The sequence below is a fragment of the Plasmodium brasilianum genome, chromosome 5, assembly GCF_023973825.1.
Source record: "Plasmodium brasilianum strain Bolivian I chromosome 5, whole genome shotgun sequence".
In the NCBI taxonomy this organism is placed as follows: Eukaryota; Apicomplexa; class Aconoidasida; order Haemosporida; family Plasmodiidae; genus Plasmodium; species Plasmodium brasilianum.
This window is the reverse complement of record NC_090118.1, coordinates 1,580,404-1,601,760: the sequence shown is the minus strand read 5'-3', so window position 1 is coordinate 1,601,760 and position 21,357 is coordinate 1,580,404. Positions and strand designations below refer to the sequence as shown.

General features: G+C 18.8%; 2 protein-coding genes across 2 annotated transcripts; both read right to left on the bottom strand.

Annotated features, from left to right (window-relative positions):
• Positions 1-5,642: 5,642 nt before the first annotated feature.
• On the bottom strand, positions 5,643-6,600 carry MKS88_001584 (uncharacterized protein; the record flags this gene model as incomplete). The annotated part of the gene is made up of 2 exons (XM_067214523.1): positions 5,643-6,386; positions 6,514-6,600. The coding sequence occupies 2 exons, from the start codon at positions 6,598-6,600 to the stop codon at positions 5,643-5,645; spliced, it is 831 nt and encodes a 276-aa protein (XP_067074950.1).
• Positions 6,601-18,302: 11,702 nt separating this feature from the next.
• On the bottom strand, positions 18,303-19,234 carry MKS88_001583 (uncharacterized protein; the record flags this gene model as incomplete). Its single annotated transcript, XM_067214522.1, has 2 exons — positions 18,303-19,022; positions 19,148-19,234. 2 exons carry the CDS (start codon positions 19,232-19,234, stop codon positions 18,303-18,305), a joined length of 807 nt encoding a protein of 268 aa, XP_067074949.1.
• Between the last annotated feature and the right edge of the window lie 2,123 nt (positions 19,235-21,357).

Sequence of the window (21,357 nt, the reverse complement as noted above, 5' to 3'; positions counted from 1 at the left end):
CTGCTAGAATATGAGCAACTGATATACCTAGAGAGAATGAAATAGATATAGACATATTAAACTTACTTAAGTATTAATGTTATCATCAACAATGTACAAACGTTTTTTAACTTTTTATAAATCTTCTGTATAATTCAACTTTAATTTATTGGATCCTCTTTTGTGGGCCTCTGCTACTGTTAATATTGGGCTTCGTACCGGAGACGGGGAATTTTGTAAAACTTCTAACGCAACAAATTTTGAAAAACTATAACAATCTTTCTATCTAATAAAGAAAAAGGAACACATAGCTACTCCTTTTCTTTCAGATTTTTAAACATTACTTTCCTTATCCGAGATATTACTTCCAGTATTTACTTTTTCTTATATATCACTGAACACTAGCACTTTATACGCAAATTCAGTAACACCTAATTCAGGCTTCACTTCAATATTTTTTCATTTAATCATTTTTTTTAGAAACTTCTGGTGTTATTGGTATGCTCTTACATGACTATACTTACTTACCATAAGGACTTCCCCCTCTGATTGTATCCAATTGAGTTAAAAGTAATGATTTCTTCTGGTTGAAAATTCTCGCTTTCCCTTCTTACATCCCGGAGTTATGTGTAACAGAATTTTTTGAGAATTTGAAATCTTGCTTTTCTCAAAATAAAATTTATTTATTAAATAATTGTGATTATGTTCTTCTTCACAATTAAAATAATCTTTGCAAATATCCTTCCAAAATTAACTACAACAATTCATTCTCTGCATGTTATATAGTGATTTAATTGAATTAAGGTATTTACAATATCCCCAATACATAAAACCATCAGAACTACTAGAATAAGTATCAGTAGTACTGTGGTTTGTGATATAATCATACAAATCCGTTTATTCCTTCCAATCTTTCAAATGTACACTTGAATTGCACTGAATTTGACATTAACTCTTCCTTTCATTACTAATATTTTCATATGTTTTAAATGACGTTAACTCTCTCTTAAGGCCATTACGAAAATTAAGAAAAAAATACGAAATGTATAAATACTTAAATAATTTCAATAAATAAAAAGTTATTGTTCTTCTAAAGAAACGAATCATTAAAATAAAAATATTTCAATATTATCGTTTATTATAAACCCAATACGTGCCAATATGAACTCCCTTATAGATTCTATTTTATTATAGCATATCTGTGTTCAATAATATAACGTTTTTAATTAATATAACTTTCTAAATATAAAAACAAGAGCCCATGATCTTTTATTATGTTATGTATAATTTTATATTTATCTTAAAAATTAAATTGATATTCATTAGTATTAACATGTTTTTAAATATACGTGATTATTATATTTGAAATTACCATTTATGTCATAAAAAACTCAAGCATTTAATTTTGAAAAAAATATAAAAATAATTAGGTTAGTAATGTTTTAGTAAATTATAATAAAGTATTATTTTCTAAAATATTCATATATATCAATATTATATGATCTTGCGGTAATATATAATAAAGCAGTTAATATCAAGGTTAGATAAACATAAATACTAATTTTTATTACAATATATTCATACGAATTTTAACTTACATATCAAAGAAATTATTATCCACTTGTATATTTATTTTCAAAATAATAATATTTTTTATGAACGTAGATCATATTTCAGGATGAAAATTATGATATACTAATGTATTTATCCAACTTTGAGAGTTATTCTAGTACATAATATCCCTTTAATGTTAAAATAGTTTCTTTTACTGATATAAAAATTTTAATTAATGAAAAAAATATTATGCTTTAATAAATGTATTATTAATAATTAAATTATATTATATATAAAGTGCTTCTTAAGAATATTTTTATTAATTATATCTAAAATACCTGAAAGGATTGTTATACACTAAAATTATAAAATTACACACATCGTTTTACTTCTTTTAAATATTGGAAACTTAAAATATTACGTTGTTGTATATTTCAATTGTATTTATATAATATTATTTATTTTACACAATTTATATCAATATATATACGATTGTACCATGATATTATGAATTATTCTGAATAAAAAATAACATAAATAAAAGCTAAATAAGTTCATTTTAAAAACAAAATACAATAATTAATATATATTTTCAAAATAAAAAAATACAATTTCAGATGTAAATAAGTGCATAATCTTGATAATATATATTATATAATATAAATATATATGTAACAGCTATTTCAAATTTACCTAAATTCTTAATAATTATGAAAATATATATTAAATGATTTTTCAAATATATATAATTATATTCTGCATTTTCCTGAATTCATTATTATTTTTAAAAAAGAATAAGTATATTTACGATCTTTATTATTCGTATTATGTATTTCCTTAAAATTTTTGTAATCATTTTATATAGTTTATTAAAGTATCATTCATTCCAAAAACAATAATCATAATAAGTTATCAAAATCATTAACATTATTCTCTATATGGTATTCGCTATATGTTTATACGAATTCAAATAATTTAAAATACTTTTCTAAGAGTGATGACAATATAAATTGATGTCTAATTTTTTATATTAAGTAATAATATAATACACCTTCATAAGAATAAAATTTTTATAAAGCTCTATTAACAACAATTATCATAATAAAATGATATATAAACATTCATATTTATATTATTTACCCATTAAGTTTTAATATATATATATTAAATAAAATAAAAAAAAATTTGAATATAAATATATAAAAATTAAAAATATATAGCAACATATATTATATTTGTTTTGCAAACTCTGAAATAAATTTTTAAATTTACATAAATGTATATTAGTAATAGTTGTTCTTTTAGCTTCTGAGCTTAGAATATAATAACGCTATTAATTGAGAACACAATAAACATTCATAATTATAAAAAAAACGAAATATATTTTTATATTATAATATTAAATAAAAATATAATATTATTGAGTGAAATATTAAATAAAAAAATATTCATTTGCATTTAAAGCATATATGTATATTAAGTTTTTATTATTTCTTTTTATTTGTACAATAATATATATTTTTGCTTTCCAAAAATAAAAATTGTTAATACATTTCCCTGTGTTTTTTAATTTTTTATTATATTTTTTATTTATTTCCTAAATTACCCTTTTATTTTTTAGATTTCCAAGTATAATTTTCCTTTAAAATATAATATTATTCTAGATTAAAAATAGCCTTAAATTAATACATAATTTGTGTGCATTATTTTTATGCATCATAGAATATAAAAAATAAGTGCATTACGCATATTAATTATATTTACTGCTTTTTAATATAATAAATAAAAAGAATATTATATTCTATGATACTAAATAATTATATGTGCAAATAAAAATAATCATATAATATTATAAATAAATCTAGTCATGTTAAATACAAATTTAAGTTATATAAAAGTTTGTTAAAGAAAATTTTAGAATATGAATAATATACTATTTTTCCTATTGAAAAAATTATAAAAGAATTCATAATATACTATTCTGTTTAAATAAATACTATTGAAAACATATTCTTAAGGAGAAACATAAACAATTAATATTTTTACATAACATAAAAATTTCTTATGACAAGAAAATGATTTTGTAACATGTTATTGTTACACTTTCTACATTTTTACACAATTAAAAATTAAAAATCCATTATAAGCAAAAAATTATAATTACTTAAAAAAAAAAAACAAAAAGTAAATTATTACAATTAAAATGGTTTTTTTGAATTGCTAAATCAAGTTTCGTAAAATGAAATAAATATATTTTTATTCCACTAATGTATATGTTCATATGTTTACATTCTTAATGACAACCTCTTGTATTCCTTACAAACATTTATCATTTCAACAACACAAATGTTACCTAATTAAAAAGAATTTTTTACGTATAAATAAGTTAAAGCATAAAAACTGATAAAGTAAACAGTAGACAAATTGTACTATCAAATAAATTATAATAAAATGTAAGTTCCATTTAATACAATTAAGAGAATACTTTAATTTTTTTTACATCTTCAAAAATTCATTGGAATATTTATTTATCATGATTTTTTTTATTTTTTCCTTTTACTTGTTTAACAATGATAATAATAATGTGCAATTTTATTATATCAAAATTTTTTATGTAATATATTTAAAACATAACTAAATCAACAATTACTTAATTGAAATAATTAAATAATAAATGCAGAAATACTTTGATTTCCTGGAACATTATAATTCGCATAAATCTAATAATCCCTTACATGCAGTTTCTACTAAAACTAAAATTCCATTAATAAACCTAGACTATATTTTAGATATAGCCTGAATTCCAAATATATATTAATGAATTATATGAAAAAAAATAATTCGATATTGTTACTCTAACCTTATTAAAAAAATAATAGTTATAAATGTTGGTAAATTATTTATGGTAAAAGTAAACTATATATGTGCATAAAACCATAAAATAATATAAATATTTACATAATTTATTTGTGTATTACCATAAAAGATTGCACAAATATAAAAATAAATTCTTACAGATAATGAAAGGGTTGTAGAAAATACATATTTATATTAATTAATGAAATGATAATTTATGTTTTTGTAGACATATAAAACATTTATAGAATATTACATATATTTCTGGAAAGAATAAAAATCTTTTGTACATATTATCTATTAATATGTGATTAAATTTAATTCGTTAATTAAATATTTGAATGATAAAAAAATAAAAGTCTTATACATTACATTTATGTATAAATATACAATGTAATTTAGTTTTAATTAATTTTTTCATAATCGAAATAACAATGCAATTATGAAGAATAATATAATTATAAGTATTCTTAACTTTATATTAAAATGTAAGAATTTAGAGTTCCTAAATTAGTGAACTATTATAAATAATCTATATATAAAATGAAGTTCGCCCTGTTATATATTAATAATTCCCCATTTTATATCTTTCAAAAAATAATAGTAAATGTGTTTTAGTAAATTTTTACAGCAAATATGAATAGTACATATCTCAACAGAGATATTTTACAAAATATATATTAAGTTTTTCCTTTAGTAAATATATGTATACATATCAGTGCAATAATATATACTCACTTCATTTCATTAAATACAAAAAAAGACACATTTATTATTAAATTAGAACTAATAGGTTATTTTTCTAATTACTTAAAAAAATAGTAATTTTCTTCTAAGAAAAGAAAAAAAATAGTATGCATTGTTTATATTAGTTTAAATAAATATAAACAAAAATACTCTATTAAAATTATGTTAATTCTACTGTTATGTATGCTTTCTAAAGCACAAATATATACTTTTCATAGAATGCTATTTTAATACGCAAATATATGTATTATTCAGTAATATATAATTACACAATATAATAATTTAAAACACAAGTTATAAAAAATTAAAACATTCAAATCTATAAAAAAACTAAGAACATATATTTTTATTCTTTGGAATTAGAAAATGCATTAATTTGTAATTGCTTGCATAAATTTTCAGCAATTAACTATATGTTTATTATACACATAACTAATGACATTATAGATATTACATCATATTAAAGTATACGTTACCTTAAAAAAATAAATTCCTTATTATTCATTTCACCCTTTACTGAACTTAATTTTTTCATATTTTTTAGCTTTTCTATGGTAATATAAAATGTACGATATAAGTGTGACACCTAATAATAAAAAGGGTATAACAAATAATATAACACTAAATAATGGTCCTAGTACACTACTGGAAGTGCTATCTGCTGAAGTCAATAGGGGTTTTGATAACCATTCAAGATAAGGCATCAATACTTTCTCATATTCTTTTAAAGTCGTTCCCAATCCTGATAAATTCCAAAATCCATTTCCATCAGATGATAAACGCAGAGATATATCTACTATAAGTATAGTTACTAACAACAAAAACAATAATAAAGGTGATCCTAATCGTAATGAGAATTTTTTACGCATTATTTTTTTGTAAGTCTTATCACTAATATTCTTGTTCCTTCTAAGAAAATCTACAAAGTCTAGCTCTTTGAATATTTTTTTTTCAAGATGACTGTATTTTTTTGTTTCAAACATACAGGATTTATTTTTTTCAAATGATTTATTGACTTTCGAATTCTTTAATGAACATCCAGCTGGTTGTTCTTTTCTTCCTGTAGGTTCTTTTTCATTATTAGATATATCTTTTTTTTTTTCATATACTCTATTATTTGGTATTTCTTCTTTTAATCCAACAATATGTAAATCTTTATTCTGTTTACATTTCGATAGATATCTATTAATTCTTGTACATAATTTCCCATCAACAATAATCTTCACATTTCCACAATTATAGAAAGTACTCTAAAAGATCAAAGAATACATTTAATACTTAAAAGAATAAATATTCTATTATTAAAAAACACTATATATAAAAATAAAACACCAAAAATAAAAAAAGCAGAAATATAATTAAATGTTAGTGCTATACCTTGTCAATATAAAAATTATTCATCGAAAAGTAAAATATATACGTAAAAATATTAATAAAAGGTAAAATCTTTATATTTCTCCCCATTATGTAGATAGATAATATTGTACTATATTTAATAAGACAAAAATTAACAACAATATTATATTCTTTAAAATATTAAGAATACTATTTATTTGTTTAATTTTATTTCTTTATTTTTTTTTGTTAATTTTATTTTTAAGATCTTTATAAAATATATAAAATAATAATGCTTTATTAATAGAGACAAAGAAAAAAAGTATTAATATATATGATAAATTTTTTATCATAATGTTGATACAAAAAAGAAATTTTCATGCAAATATTATATTTTGAATTCATTAATATATATTAAAAAAATATTAATTAATAATTTAATCTAAAATAGTAATTAAAGTTTTTATTAATTTTTCTCAGAATAAAGTGAAAAAAAATATATGTGATTTCTTATCATTTGGAAATAATTAGTTTATATAGAATATAGAGAACGTAGATATAACGTTTTTCAATATATTAATAGAGTATCACCTAATTTTGATATATTTTCCCATTAATAATTCTAATTTTTTAAAAAATATATATTTAGAAAAACATAATATTTCAAATAAAATATGAATTTTTATAACAATAAAATAATTTTAATAATAAGCGAAAAAAATATTTTGTACAATTTTTAGTGCTACATTATTTGTATTGTTTGTATTAGTAGCCACAATAGCCCATGCATCGTTTTAGAATTAATCATATATTTAAAAAATATAGTTTGTAGCATGGTATCTAATCTGTAATAAGTATGTATTTTTTAAAGGTAAATAAAGAATAATCTTTTATTTGTTTTTACATAATTTTTAGAGAATGAAATTTTTAATAATGGAAAATTTGTTCTATTATTCATAAATTTAATGACTTTTTTTTTCTTTTTTTAATTATATATATATATATATAGAACGAACGTAACAAAAAAAAAAAAAAAAAAAACATGTTACCGAGTAATTAATCTATAAATTCAATAACATCAGAACAATTTTCTTTTAGTTAAGCATTTTTTTTAAATTCTATTAAGAATAAAAATATATATCCTTCTTCGTTACCATTTAATTTTTTTACAAATATTTATGTAAAATTTATTAAACACTATCAAAACGACAATTAAGCAAGCTAAGTGAGAAAATCATAAATGTATCTACCTTTTATTTTTTGCTTAACAACCGTAATATTTTAAAAAATAATCTATTATGTATGCATCTATTATAATCTAAAATTGTATTAAAAAATGTTAATCATTCCCTATGAATAATTTTAACCCTAAGTAATAATACTTATATATATATGTGCATTTTATTTACAGAAAATTATATAATTTCATAAAATGTTATAAATTTTAATACTAATAAAGAAAAAAAAGAAATTGTTAAACATTAATATTTTTACAAAGATTGTGATGAATTTTTGTGTATAGATTCAAATACTAATACCATTATATCTTCATCTAACTATGTTTTATGAAAACAATGAAATAATTAATATGTTTCATGATATAAGGTGTGCACTTTCAAAGGTATATACCATTTAAAAAATAAAAAAAACATTAACCTAAATTTTTGGAGTTCAATTTCATATTGCGTTATTGAATGTTTAAAGGAACAAAAATTTAATAATGATAAAAGTTCATATATAAATTTAAGGGATAATGATATAATTGATTACTATATTCAAAATATTGCTTAATATTTTAATTAAAATATATTAGAAATTATAGCATTAGTAAAAGCATTATAAAAATTTTACGAATTTAGAAGTATAACGTGGATTTTCATTTAATTATTTCTATATTATTAAAAAAAGTTTTACGAATAATAAAAAATTCGTAATCGTTTATAAAATTTCGCAATATTTTGTTACTTATTTAAAATTTTACTGCTACTGATTGAATTGCATTTATAGAACAAAAATACATGGTATCACAAATATATAAATGATTATAAATATATAATATTATTCACTTTCATTCATGTAGTTATTGATTTAGATAGTATAAAATAAAAATTTGATTTTGGACACATTTTTTTATCTCACTAATGTTAGATAAAAGAAAAATTCGCTTGATAATGTGACAAAAAAAATATATTAATATTTTATAAACATTAGTTTTATTATAGATATCTATGTAATAATTATGTAATGGATTTATATAATCCATTTGATTTAAAAAATTACATTATATATAGAATTTATCTATTTGTATAATCGTAAAGTTTCATTAATTCTGAAATTGGTAAAATAATATTAATAATTTATTTTTATACCTAAAAAAAGCATTAGCACATATTCGCAGTTTTTTTCACAGATTATTCAAAAAATATAAAAATTTATTAAAAAAAATATATATATGATATAATATCTGAATTTCATATTTCTCATAATATTTTATTTTAAAAAAAACACTTGTTAAGTTTATATATAAATAAAAAAAAACACATGTACAACAAAAAAATGGACCTAGTTTTATTAAAGGTATATTATCATGTTGTACTAAACTTAAAACTAAGTTATAATAAACCTTTTTAAATAATTTATCTAACAACTATTTACATTTATAAAAAAAAAAGCGATAAATAACATGATTATTAAAAATATAAATGAACTCATCAGCTCTAGAAATGTTGCTTTGATTATAACATTATATATTAAATTAAATTAACTCTTATAAAATATAATAATACACGTTAACATAAAACACATATATATATATAATTTTCCCATTTTAAGCACATATTTCTCTTCTGAACAATGATCTACATTAATTTCACCTTTTTTTAAAACTAAATAAATATCTTTCTATAACATATGTAGATTTAAATATGTTACACTAGAATACTAAGTACTCAAATAAATACATTATAGGACAAAAGAATATATAAAAATAACCTAAATTTTATAAAAATTAAGCACATATTTTTTTGCTATTGTTCAACTATATACATAAGTATACATCTAGATTGTCTAGAACAATTTATCTGCATATATGGGATTTTTTTTTGTCAAATAACTTCACTTATCAAAAAGTATATCTTTATTAGTTACATAAAATTTTTTTTTTTCATAGAAAAATTTATTCGTTATTACTGTTTTTCAATAATTTCATATTTTTCTTTTAACTCTTTTGCTTTCCTCCCTCATTATATCGCATACTTTAAACATTTTCTATATTATAATAACACATGAATAACTTTTAAAATACCACATATTAATGAACATTTAAGATATATTGATTATAGAGATTAAACAATAGCCCATATAACTGTTATAATAAAATGGGCTAATATTCCACCAAACGCTAAAATATATCTCTTTAATGAATCATTCACTAATTACGATTTCGTATCAATATCAGTACATATCATCAATATTTTTATACCAGTTAATGCTTCATTTTCAATTTTTCAAAAAAATTATCTGTAGCTCCAGAATTTTTACCCAATGCAGATGTTCTCTTCTTGTCTAAGTCCTCTTCTTCATTTTTGGAATTTTCAATATTTCCTTATTCAGATTTTTCATTTCTTTGAATTACCATCTTTATTTCCAGAAAACTTACCTTCTGTAGATTCTTCATTTCCTGTTTATACTTAAGATTTGATAATAATCTATAAGTTCTTGAAGTCAATATGCTATTTGCAGTTATTAACTGATGATTCATAAACGTTACATTACAAATAAGAGAAATATATATATTATATATAATGCGTTATATTTATTTACTATGCAAAGTTTCTTATAAATACGTATATCTATATGTATATATAATATGAAGCAGCAAAGTATATTAATCAACTTTTCTGGGATGTTTTCTTTATACCAAATTATTTAAATATGAATATATCCAAATTAAAAGGATAAATGTAAAAGTTTTAATTAAAATAAAATATTTTATTTTTCCGTACATGTTGGAATTAGTTCATATTACAATATCTTTCATTAGTTAACAAGTTCAGTTGATACTCGAAAGATACTAATATCATGATACTGATATTTGTACTATTATTTCATTATGTATCTTATTTTAAAAAGAGCTTTAATTTCCATAAATAAAATAAAAATATTATGTATTGAAAAAGGAAAAAAATATTTAAATATATTTCCCCTAAATTTTAGCAATAATGATTTATTTACAACAAATACAAGACTAATTACAATAATTATAGACAAAAATTATTCTATTGATAAGAGATCAGAATATATGTATATTTAAATTATCTAACCGAATTATTAGAATTTTTAGTTATTAATACTTTTTAAAAAAAACATAAAACAAAACGGCTTTTTTAGCCCTTAAAGTTTTTATTTTTATATTAAAAAATATATATATATATATATATATGTCCTGAATAGGTACGTTAACACAAATGGATATATAACTATTAATTATTTTGCTATATATCCTAATAATGAACATATTAGTGTGTAAATATCATATTAAACATTATTTTATAGTTAATATTTATAAATTATTGTACTGCATATAATAGCCATAATATGAGAAAAAAAAGAAAAAAACGACAAAATATTATTTATTACGCAAATTATAATCTGTCATGTGATATATATTCACCATATATAAATATTTAATATAATGTTATTTTTATTTTGTTTTATTAAATTTCATTAAAGTCCAAAATCTTCATATTTACAAAGGAATAACTCCCAATTGTTTTATATTTTTGTATTTTACTTTTATAATAAAAATATTATAATTTTCGGAAAATAAAAAAAAATAAATATTAACTATTTTTACGAAAAATCAACTTTTAAAATTTAAAAATTCTCTTATTTTCTATTTTCCCTTTTTTTCTTTTTTTTTAAACATAAAATTTATAATTTCGATGGAAATATTAAATAAAAAAGAAAATACTAAAAATATTTAATTAAATATAGTAAAAAATATATTTTTAATAAATGTAAAATTTGAAAAAAAAATTTAAATAAAAATTAATTTCAATTAAAATATTTTACAAGATAAATATTCTTAAATAATAAAAAAAAACGTAAAATATTACATATAATGTAATTTAGAATGAACATGGATACATTATTTTATCCTTGAAAATTTCAAGGAACGATAAAATTGTATTTGTTTTTTCATGAATTATATGTGTGAAACCATGGATATTTATAATTCCAAGATTTTTATTCCTTCATATAACTATAATGATTGTAGATTTATTAAAATAGGAAATATATATATAATCTTAATTATATAATAATAAATTGATACTAATTTGTACAAAAAAAAAATTACTCTTATAAGAAAAAATTAATTGAACAGAAAGAATTAACGAAATAATCAAATTTAATATTTTATATAATATTATCCATATTCGTTAATAAAAAAAAAAGAAAATTACTATTTTATATCATTATTTTTTATGTGCATATATACATAAGTTATATGCAAATTTAGAAATATTTGACTTTTATATTATTAAATATTTCTATTATTTGGATGTCATCTTGTTACATACTACATATTCGTAATTATATAAAAATAATTTAATTCTCATATTAATAACTAGAATTATATTTTATGAAGAATTTATTTTGATACAGACTGTATATGTGCACCATTTTCTATTTAGTATGTATTTTCTAATTTAATATGTTACAGATTTTATTATCCTTCTTTAGGAGTATATATTTTTTCCTAAATTATTTTTTGAATATTATATCTAATAAAAATATGCATGTTATTTAAAATTAATTAATTATGCTTATTCGTACAGATAACAGTACCACATATGAATAATTTTTTATATTTATGTGAAATATATAGTTTTTTCCAAGTGTATAAGCCTTAAGTTAATAATAATATTAGGTGCATAGATATATCAAATAGGAATATTTAATTGACTTCCAAAGATAATATAATGCATAAATGAGAAAAATATATGTTTAAACCCAAGTAATTTTTAGGAATACACATTAATTTTCGTTTAGTATATAAAACTTTTCTCGTATATCTAAGTGATTTTATAAAAATTACATATATTAATATTTAGTCAAGTAACATCACTAAGAATACACCAAATTTTTGTAGAATTTAAAAAAAAATAATGTTTCGTGGAAATATATGTTGATTAAAATATGGAATATATACTCCTTTTATTGGTAATTGAAATTTTTATGTATTTATGAAAGAATAGTTAAGTATTACACCACTTGTTCTAATGAATATTACAGCCTAATAATATGTAGTTACAAAAGAATGGAACAAGAAAAATATCATTAAAACTTTTGCAAGAATTATTTCAACATAATTCCAAAAATATATTTTATTACAAAATTCGTCTTCCTAAAAAATCTGATCTTTATTTTATCTGTTTATATATAAGGAACACCATCTAATACACATTTTTTATGTTATTTATAATTTTTCATATAAAAAATTCAGCATAGAAAATATTTTTTTAGCAATATATTTGTCTATCCTCACGGCATTTAATACTTCTTCAAAATGTTTGTACATTAATTTAGGTTGTTCTTCGTTCATTTTATTTTACTTTTTTCTAAAAATTCGTTTAATTAAATAAGTCTCTAATTTTTTTAAACTAATTTTCCTTTCTATGTTTTTGACTGATTATTATAATTCTTACTTTTTATTTTTTTGCATTTTACATACCTTTCTTCATTTTCTAATCGCAGTTCATCTTGTCATTATTAAGTCATAATTTTCCGATACCTTTTTTTATTTCCCTCTACATATTGCAATTGATATTCTCTTTCGATCTTTACTAAAATTAAGCTAGTTTTGATATCTTATAAAATGCTTATATTCGTCTTTCATGGTAATTTTACCAGTAGTACTCTAAAAAAAAGGCATAAGTATTATTTATTATGTATGTAAATCTTCAATTTCTTAATAAGTGAATATTGTTTTGAAAAATAAAACAAATAATCAGGAAAACAAAAAATAACAATAATACAAAATAAAGACACATTTTAATTATACAACATTATTATAACATCATATCCATATAAAAAGTATAAATGCAAAAGTTTTTGTTATAAATAGACTCTTAATTTTACTTTTTGTTTCTATTACTTTTTAGAAATTATAATTTTAGTAAGCAAGAAAGTTCTCATTGAACGGTTCATAATGATAATTTTTATAAAAGCGCTATTTATATTGTTATATATTTTACTTATTTTTTTTAATTTTATCGGTAGGATTTATTATGCTATATACATATTTTTACGCATATATGAATGCATAATAAGCCACAGAAAAGGAAAACTATAAAAATATTTAAGAAATATGTCTTTTGTAAGTTCTTTAGGTAATAAGAACTTAAAATATTTTTAACAGAATTAATCCGTGTAAATTTTATACTCAGTGTATATATAAATTCAAAATTTTGTTAATAATTTTTTTTTACATAAATATAATTTCACTAATAAAATGACTGCTTTCAATTGTATTTAATGGATATAAAATTTAAATATAATAATTTTTTTTTAGATGAAAAAAATATTTTTCAAATTTGCACTGTATTTCCTATAACATCCTTTTTTTTTTTGTGTATATACGACAATGTTTTTAACTATACTTCTACATATTCTTATGATTATAACATATTATTATAGTTCCATGAAAACAAATATTGTTAATTGGATACAAAAAAATTATAACAAACCACGTATTTTTACTTTCTTGCAAAAGAAAATTTAATAACATTTAAATTAATATTTTAAAAATACCAGTACAAATATAAAAGTTTTATATTTATGTACCAATCATAAAGAATTTAATTACCTGCACTTTGATCTCTTCATTTATTTTTTTTTTTTCTCTGTAAGTAAAGAAAATTTTCCAAATACATACAACATTTATATTTATTTTTCTTTTTTAAAAAATATTAATTCTATATTTAGCAATACAAGTTAGCCATAAAAAGAATTAAAAATTAAACGGGAGTAAAACTAAAAAATTAATCTTGAACACTGAGTACTTAACTCGATTTAAAAAGAAAGGTATTAAGTTATACATATACAACTTCATATTTATTCTATGCAGAATTAATAAAAAGCCTATTAAATATATTTTTTAAAATAAATTCTTTAATATTTACATATAATAATGTTTATATAGTAAAATAAATTTTAAATTTGCTTTATGTTTAAAAAAATAAAAAAATATATGCACACAAAAAAATTATATTCAAGTCATTTTATATCACTATAAACAATGTACATTTATTCATAATTTTACAATAATAATACATTTTCATTATAACATAAACAAATAGTTATTTAAAACTAGGAAAAGTTATAAAGCAAATGGTAGAAATTTTTAATTTAAATATAAATTATGACAGTTATATAAAATTCTTTGAACTGTTCTATCATATATTCACTTTAAAACAGAAAAAACATACTTTCATAGAAATCAATTTTAATATATAAATACATATATTACTCCAAATATAATTAATTAAGCAGATAAAGTGTATTAAAATTCAAATAAGAATCAATAGAAAACATATGAATTCATAAAAAAACTCATAATACATTTTCTTACAATTATGTATCAAGAAGACAAGGTGAGGATACAACATTTATAAAAATATAGCAATTATAGTTACGTTTATTACGAACATATCACTTAAGATATTACGGATCTTACTGCATATTAATAAATTCCTTACAAGTAAATAATGTGTTTCCTATTATTAATTTTATTCAGCCATCAACTTAATTTTCTTGTATATTTCATTATTCCTTAAGGGTTTTGGAGTGACTGTTACAAGAGTAAAAGCTAATATAATTATAAGTGTTGAAAAAAATACTAGATAATATAAAATTAAAAAATTATTTAATTAGAGAAAAAAATCTTTCATTTATATAAAATAAAGTGTATCTTGTAGAAAATATACACATAAAAGTATTCTGAATATAATTATCAACTTATATTTTGTATTGAATTAATGATTCTAATAAAATACTTGTTTTTTCTAGTGTTTCATGTTATAGCTAAATAAAATTAATTATTATGAAAGTAAAAATATCTGGAGCTATAAAATATATTTTTCATTATATATATATTATTATGTATCTAAAGAACTATATGTTATTTTGTAATTTTTAAGCATATAATAAAATTTACAGTTAAAAAAAAATATGTACAAGTTTTCATATTTTTTAAAGTACTATAATAACGAGCATTATAATTTTTTATAATGATTTTATAAATTTATACCATTCATTCATATACTAACGAAATTCGTTAATATTTAAAGTGATGTTTAAATATTTATATATTTCATACTTTATGTTTCTTTAAAAAGTATAAACATATATTTATAAAGGAAAAAATACTTCCAAAAAAAAAAATAATAAAAGGAAGTAAAAATAAATTTACCATAAATAACTATTGTATTTAATGCAAGAATTTCAAAAATAATTGTAGTCATATATTATTCCAAGCAAGCATAGTCACATGAAATAAAAATTTAGTATATATAAAATAATGGTAAACACGGACTATGAAATATTGAAGATGAACCAAATTTTTTGATAAAGAAATTTTTGAAAGAATTAACATTTTACTATTTTATATAAATAGATACTAAAAAATTATTTTTAAAAGAAAATAAAAACAACTGTATCATTTATATAATGTATAATTTTCATATAACGAGGAAATTATTTCATATACTCTTATTTCTACTCCTTGTATATTATAAGAAAACAGACAGTAATTATAATTTATTATAAGTAAAACATTATTTCCCTTTAAACAAAATAATATTAAACTATTATAGTTTAAATAATTTTTTTGATTTACTAAACTAACATGCAAAAAGTGAAAAGTATATTTTTTATTCCAATACTCTGTATGTGCTTATTTTAACATTAATAATGGCACTCTCTTAGTATTCTTCATTTATTTTTATTATTTCATTAAAAAATATTTTTATGAATTAAATTTTTTTATATATAAATAAGTTATCACATAAATACCTGTAAAATAAAAAGTATGCAACTTGTGTTAATTAACAAATTATAATAACGTACACCTTCCATTTAATGTAATGAAGTAAGTGAGTTAATTTTTTACTTTCTCAAGCATACATTGAAAGGTTTATTTAACTTAAACTTTTTTTTTCCTTTTATTTAATAGAAATATTTATTTATTTATTTCCTCAATAATAGAAATAATACGGTACAAGTAATTTTTTTATGTCAATTTATTTTATCGTAATTATTTACTCAATACATTTATAATAGTATATAATTAACCGTTATGTATATGTAATAATAAAATAATTAGTATAAGTACATTATAATTCTTAGTAACTGTATAATTAATGCAAATCTAACAATCAATCACATACGAATGCTAGTAAGACTAAAATAATATCAATAAATCTAGCTATTTTTTACAAGAAACGTGAACTTCAAAGTTGCATTTATGAATTACATGTAAAAAAGTAATTCTATGTTTTCCTTATATTTTATTTAAAAAAAATATGAGTTCTAAATATCAGAGATTTATTTATGCTAAATGTAATTCATATATTTTTTTATATATCCTCAATATATTACTAAAATATTACATGATTTATATATAGAAAACTATAAAAAGAAGCACAAATGTATATGTATATATCTACACTCGAAGAAAGGATGATATAGAATACATACTTATTTTAATTACTCCTACTGTTAATTTATATATTTACAGATATATAAAACTTTTTGAGAGAACTACAATATAGGAGAGATAAAATAAATTATTTGCATATATGATCTATTAATATGCTATTGTATTTAGTATTTTAATTTAATATTTGAATGACATAAAGAATTAGGGCCATATATACTATATTTATCTATAAATTTTCAATGTAATTCATATTTAATTAATTTTTCCAAAATCAAATTAACGCACAATTGGAAATCATAATAAAATTATTAATAATTTTAACTTCTTATTAAATTCTACATATTTAAAACTTCAACGTGTGTAAACTATTCCTTTTATAACTCAAATAGAAAAAAAACCTTACCTTATTATATATTAATAACTGCCCATTTATGACTTTTATATAATAAAATTAAATTTATATTTGAAAGATTTTTACAATAAATATTCTTAATAACTCCTACCTCATATAACTTATTTTATACAATAAATATTTTAGCTGTTTCTTAAATAAATAAAATATACATATATATTAATGCAACAAATTCTCTTCATTTCCTTTCATTAAATAAAAAACAAGACACATTTATTGTTAAATTAAAACGAATCTTATATTTTTCAATTACATTAACAAATAGTAATTTTCATCAAAGAAAAGATAAAAAATAGCACACAGAATTTTTATTATTTCATATATAAAGAAACAAAATACTCTAATAAAAGTGTATTAATTATACTGTTATGTTTTCACTTAAAAATATATGCATATATTCTTCGTAGAAACCTATTTTAAATCAAAAATAGATGATATATACAGTAATATATAATTAAGCTAATACAATAATTTAAAATACTAATTTAAACAAACTAAAACATTCAAATCCATAAAAAAACTAAGAACATATATTTTTATTCTTTGGAATTAGAAAATGCACTAATATGAAATTGCTTGTATAAAATTTCAGTAATTAACTATATGTTTATTATACACATAACGAATGACATTGTAGATATTACATCATATTAAAATATACATTACCTTAAAAAAAGTAATTCCTTACTATTCATTTCACTTTTTACTGAACTTAATTTTTTCATATTTTTTAGCTTTATTATGGTAATAAAAAACGTACGATGTAAGGGTGAAACCTATTATTAATAAGGGTATAACAAATAATACAATTGTAAATAATGGTTCTAATACACTTTGAGATGTACCTGTCAATAACCAATTAAAATATGTTTTCAAAGTTGATTCCCAGTTATTTAGAATCGATTTCAATCCTGATAATTCCAAAAATCCCTTTCCTCCAGATGAAGAACACAGATATATATCTACTATGAGTAGAGTTGATAACAACAATAACAATAATAAAGGTGATCCTAATCGTAATGAGAATTTTTTACGCATTATTTTTTTGTAAGTCTTATCACTAATATTCTTGTTCCTTTTAAGAAAATCTACAAAATCCAGCTCTTTGAATATTTTTTTTTCAAAATGACTGTATTTTTTTGTCACAAATTTAGAATATTTATTGTTCATATCTTGTTTGTGTCCATCATAATTATTTAATGAACCTCTATATAATTCTTTCTTTTTTTCTTTGCACTCCTTTTCAGTATTAGATATATCCTTTTTTTTATCCATTCCATTATTTGATATATCATCTCTTAACATTACAACTTTTGAATCCTTATCCTTTTTATATTTTGCTAGTAATCGATATATTCTGTCGTCTAATTTTATAGCAAGTGTGTACTTTTTGCCTAGGTATTTGTTAAACGTAATCTAAAAATCCAAAATAAATAATAGTTATTTAATGAATAAATAATATAATGATGAAAACATTATTCGTAAAAATATAAAATGAAAAATATAAATAACAAAAATATTCTTAAATAATTTTACCATACCACATGTTTACTTAGATGCTGTATCCACGTTAAAAAGATAAGTACAACAATTTTAATAAATGAGAAAATCATAATGCTTTTATTCATGTTCCGTTCTTTAAATATTTTAAAATATTTATTAAAAAATACATAAAAAGTTATACTATAACCTCTTAAAGGCAAAGGATATTATAGTAGTTATTTAATTCTATTTTTTTTTTTTTTTTGTATCTACTTAATAAAATTTATATAAATGTAAAATATTTTATAACATCGATATACAAAAATAATATTAAAAAGGTATTATATAATTTATAACTTTATAGTGTTTATTAAAAAAAAATAACTTTCATCTAAATAAAATAATTTTAATTTATATAAAAATATTCAAAATATATATTTTAATTATTTAGAAGAGTAGTTTAACTAAATGATTTTTATTATTAATTTCATTCAGAATATATTAGAAAAAAATAGTATTTCCATATTATAAGGAAATACGGAATTTATATACCATATAGATCGTATAGTATACATATAAAATACATTATTTTATACTCCAAAGCAATAAGTAATGTTATGAATATCTTGTCATTAAAAATTATAATTTTATTAACATAATATTTTGAAAGAAATTATTTGTAAAAAAATATTAATTATAACAACACAAAAACAGTAATAATAAATGAGGATAACTATATTTTACATAATATTTTGTAATATGTTAATATATCAGCATAATATATATATACATAAAGGAAATACGATCTTTTATATTCTAGACCATGCTTAAAGAATCGAGTATATATGGAAATAGCTAATTTCTGAAAAAATATATAAAGTTAAAGAAGTTCTAATTTTCCTGTTTTTTCGAAAAATTTTGAAATTTCTAGATTTAATTAAAATAAATATATATAATTATTTAGAAGTGAAAACTATTTATATCTAACTACTTAATTATTTTTAATTAATTGTAAACATTTAGAAGTAATATTAATTTAATCAAAAAAAAAAAAAAAAAAAAGAAAGGAGATTAAAGATATAATAAGCATTGATATAGTACAAATAATTTGATTAATTTGGAAACATATATTAAATAAATTTACAAATAATATACAGAATAAAAATGATTTGTAACAAATCATTAAGAATAACAATATAATTTACTAAACAGTATGGATTAATAATTTTTCTATGTATGATTTTCAAATAAATTTATTATTTTGTTTTTATTCATTTAAAAATACTCAATGCTTGTAATGTATTTTAACGGTAAATCATAATAAATCTTTATAAATATATAAAAAATAACATTTTATTAAAAATACTTTTAACGGAAGAAACATATTTTTTCCAAATAATTTATTTTTTTAAAAGATAAAGTGAGGATTATATTTATAAAAATATCATAATCGTAAAAATTTATTGTAATAATCTTATATATAATTTTATATTGTTCTTATTAAAAAGTCTTAGCCTGCAAGTTAATAAGTTGAAAATTGAAATAGAAAAAAAATTTCCTAAATTTAAAACGCCATTTTTAAATTATAAAAATTAAAGTTATTATATATTTATTCCTTTAATGTATATATTATTATAGTAACAACACTTAATAATTCTTTTATTTAGTCTCTTTTAGGTTTTTCTCAAATTTTATTGTCCCATTTTTTTAATTTTATTTAATGTTTCTTTATATAATATAATTTTACCGATTTTAAAAATATGTAATAATCCATGTCTATATATTATAAAATAATTTTCGAAAAATAAGGATACCACATAATTATATCCTTCCAAGCAATTATTTAAAAATACGATTTTCTTTTCTAGAAATACTGGTGATTTTTAAACTTTTTTTTGGGTCTTCTTGGAAAATATATCATTATTTTTCACAATTATTTATACCTCTCTTAAGTTAGAAAATAATGAATTAATAGTTTAATTTCCTTGTAAAATATTAATTTTCCTCCTTATTTAGTTTATATATCATGGATAAATTGCTCGGTTATATATATATATTACTCAATAAAGTTAGTGTAATTTTCGTATTATGTATTTTTTACATTTAATAAATAATATAATTAATATTTAATGCATACAAATTAAATAAGTTAAATATATAATAACATGAAATTTAATTATATTATTTACATTCCTGTGCAAAATATATAACACAATATCTACAAAAAACATGATATCTTTTTTGAATGTTCAATAATTATAGAATTTAA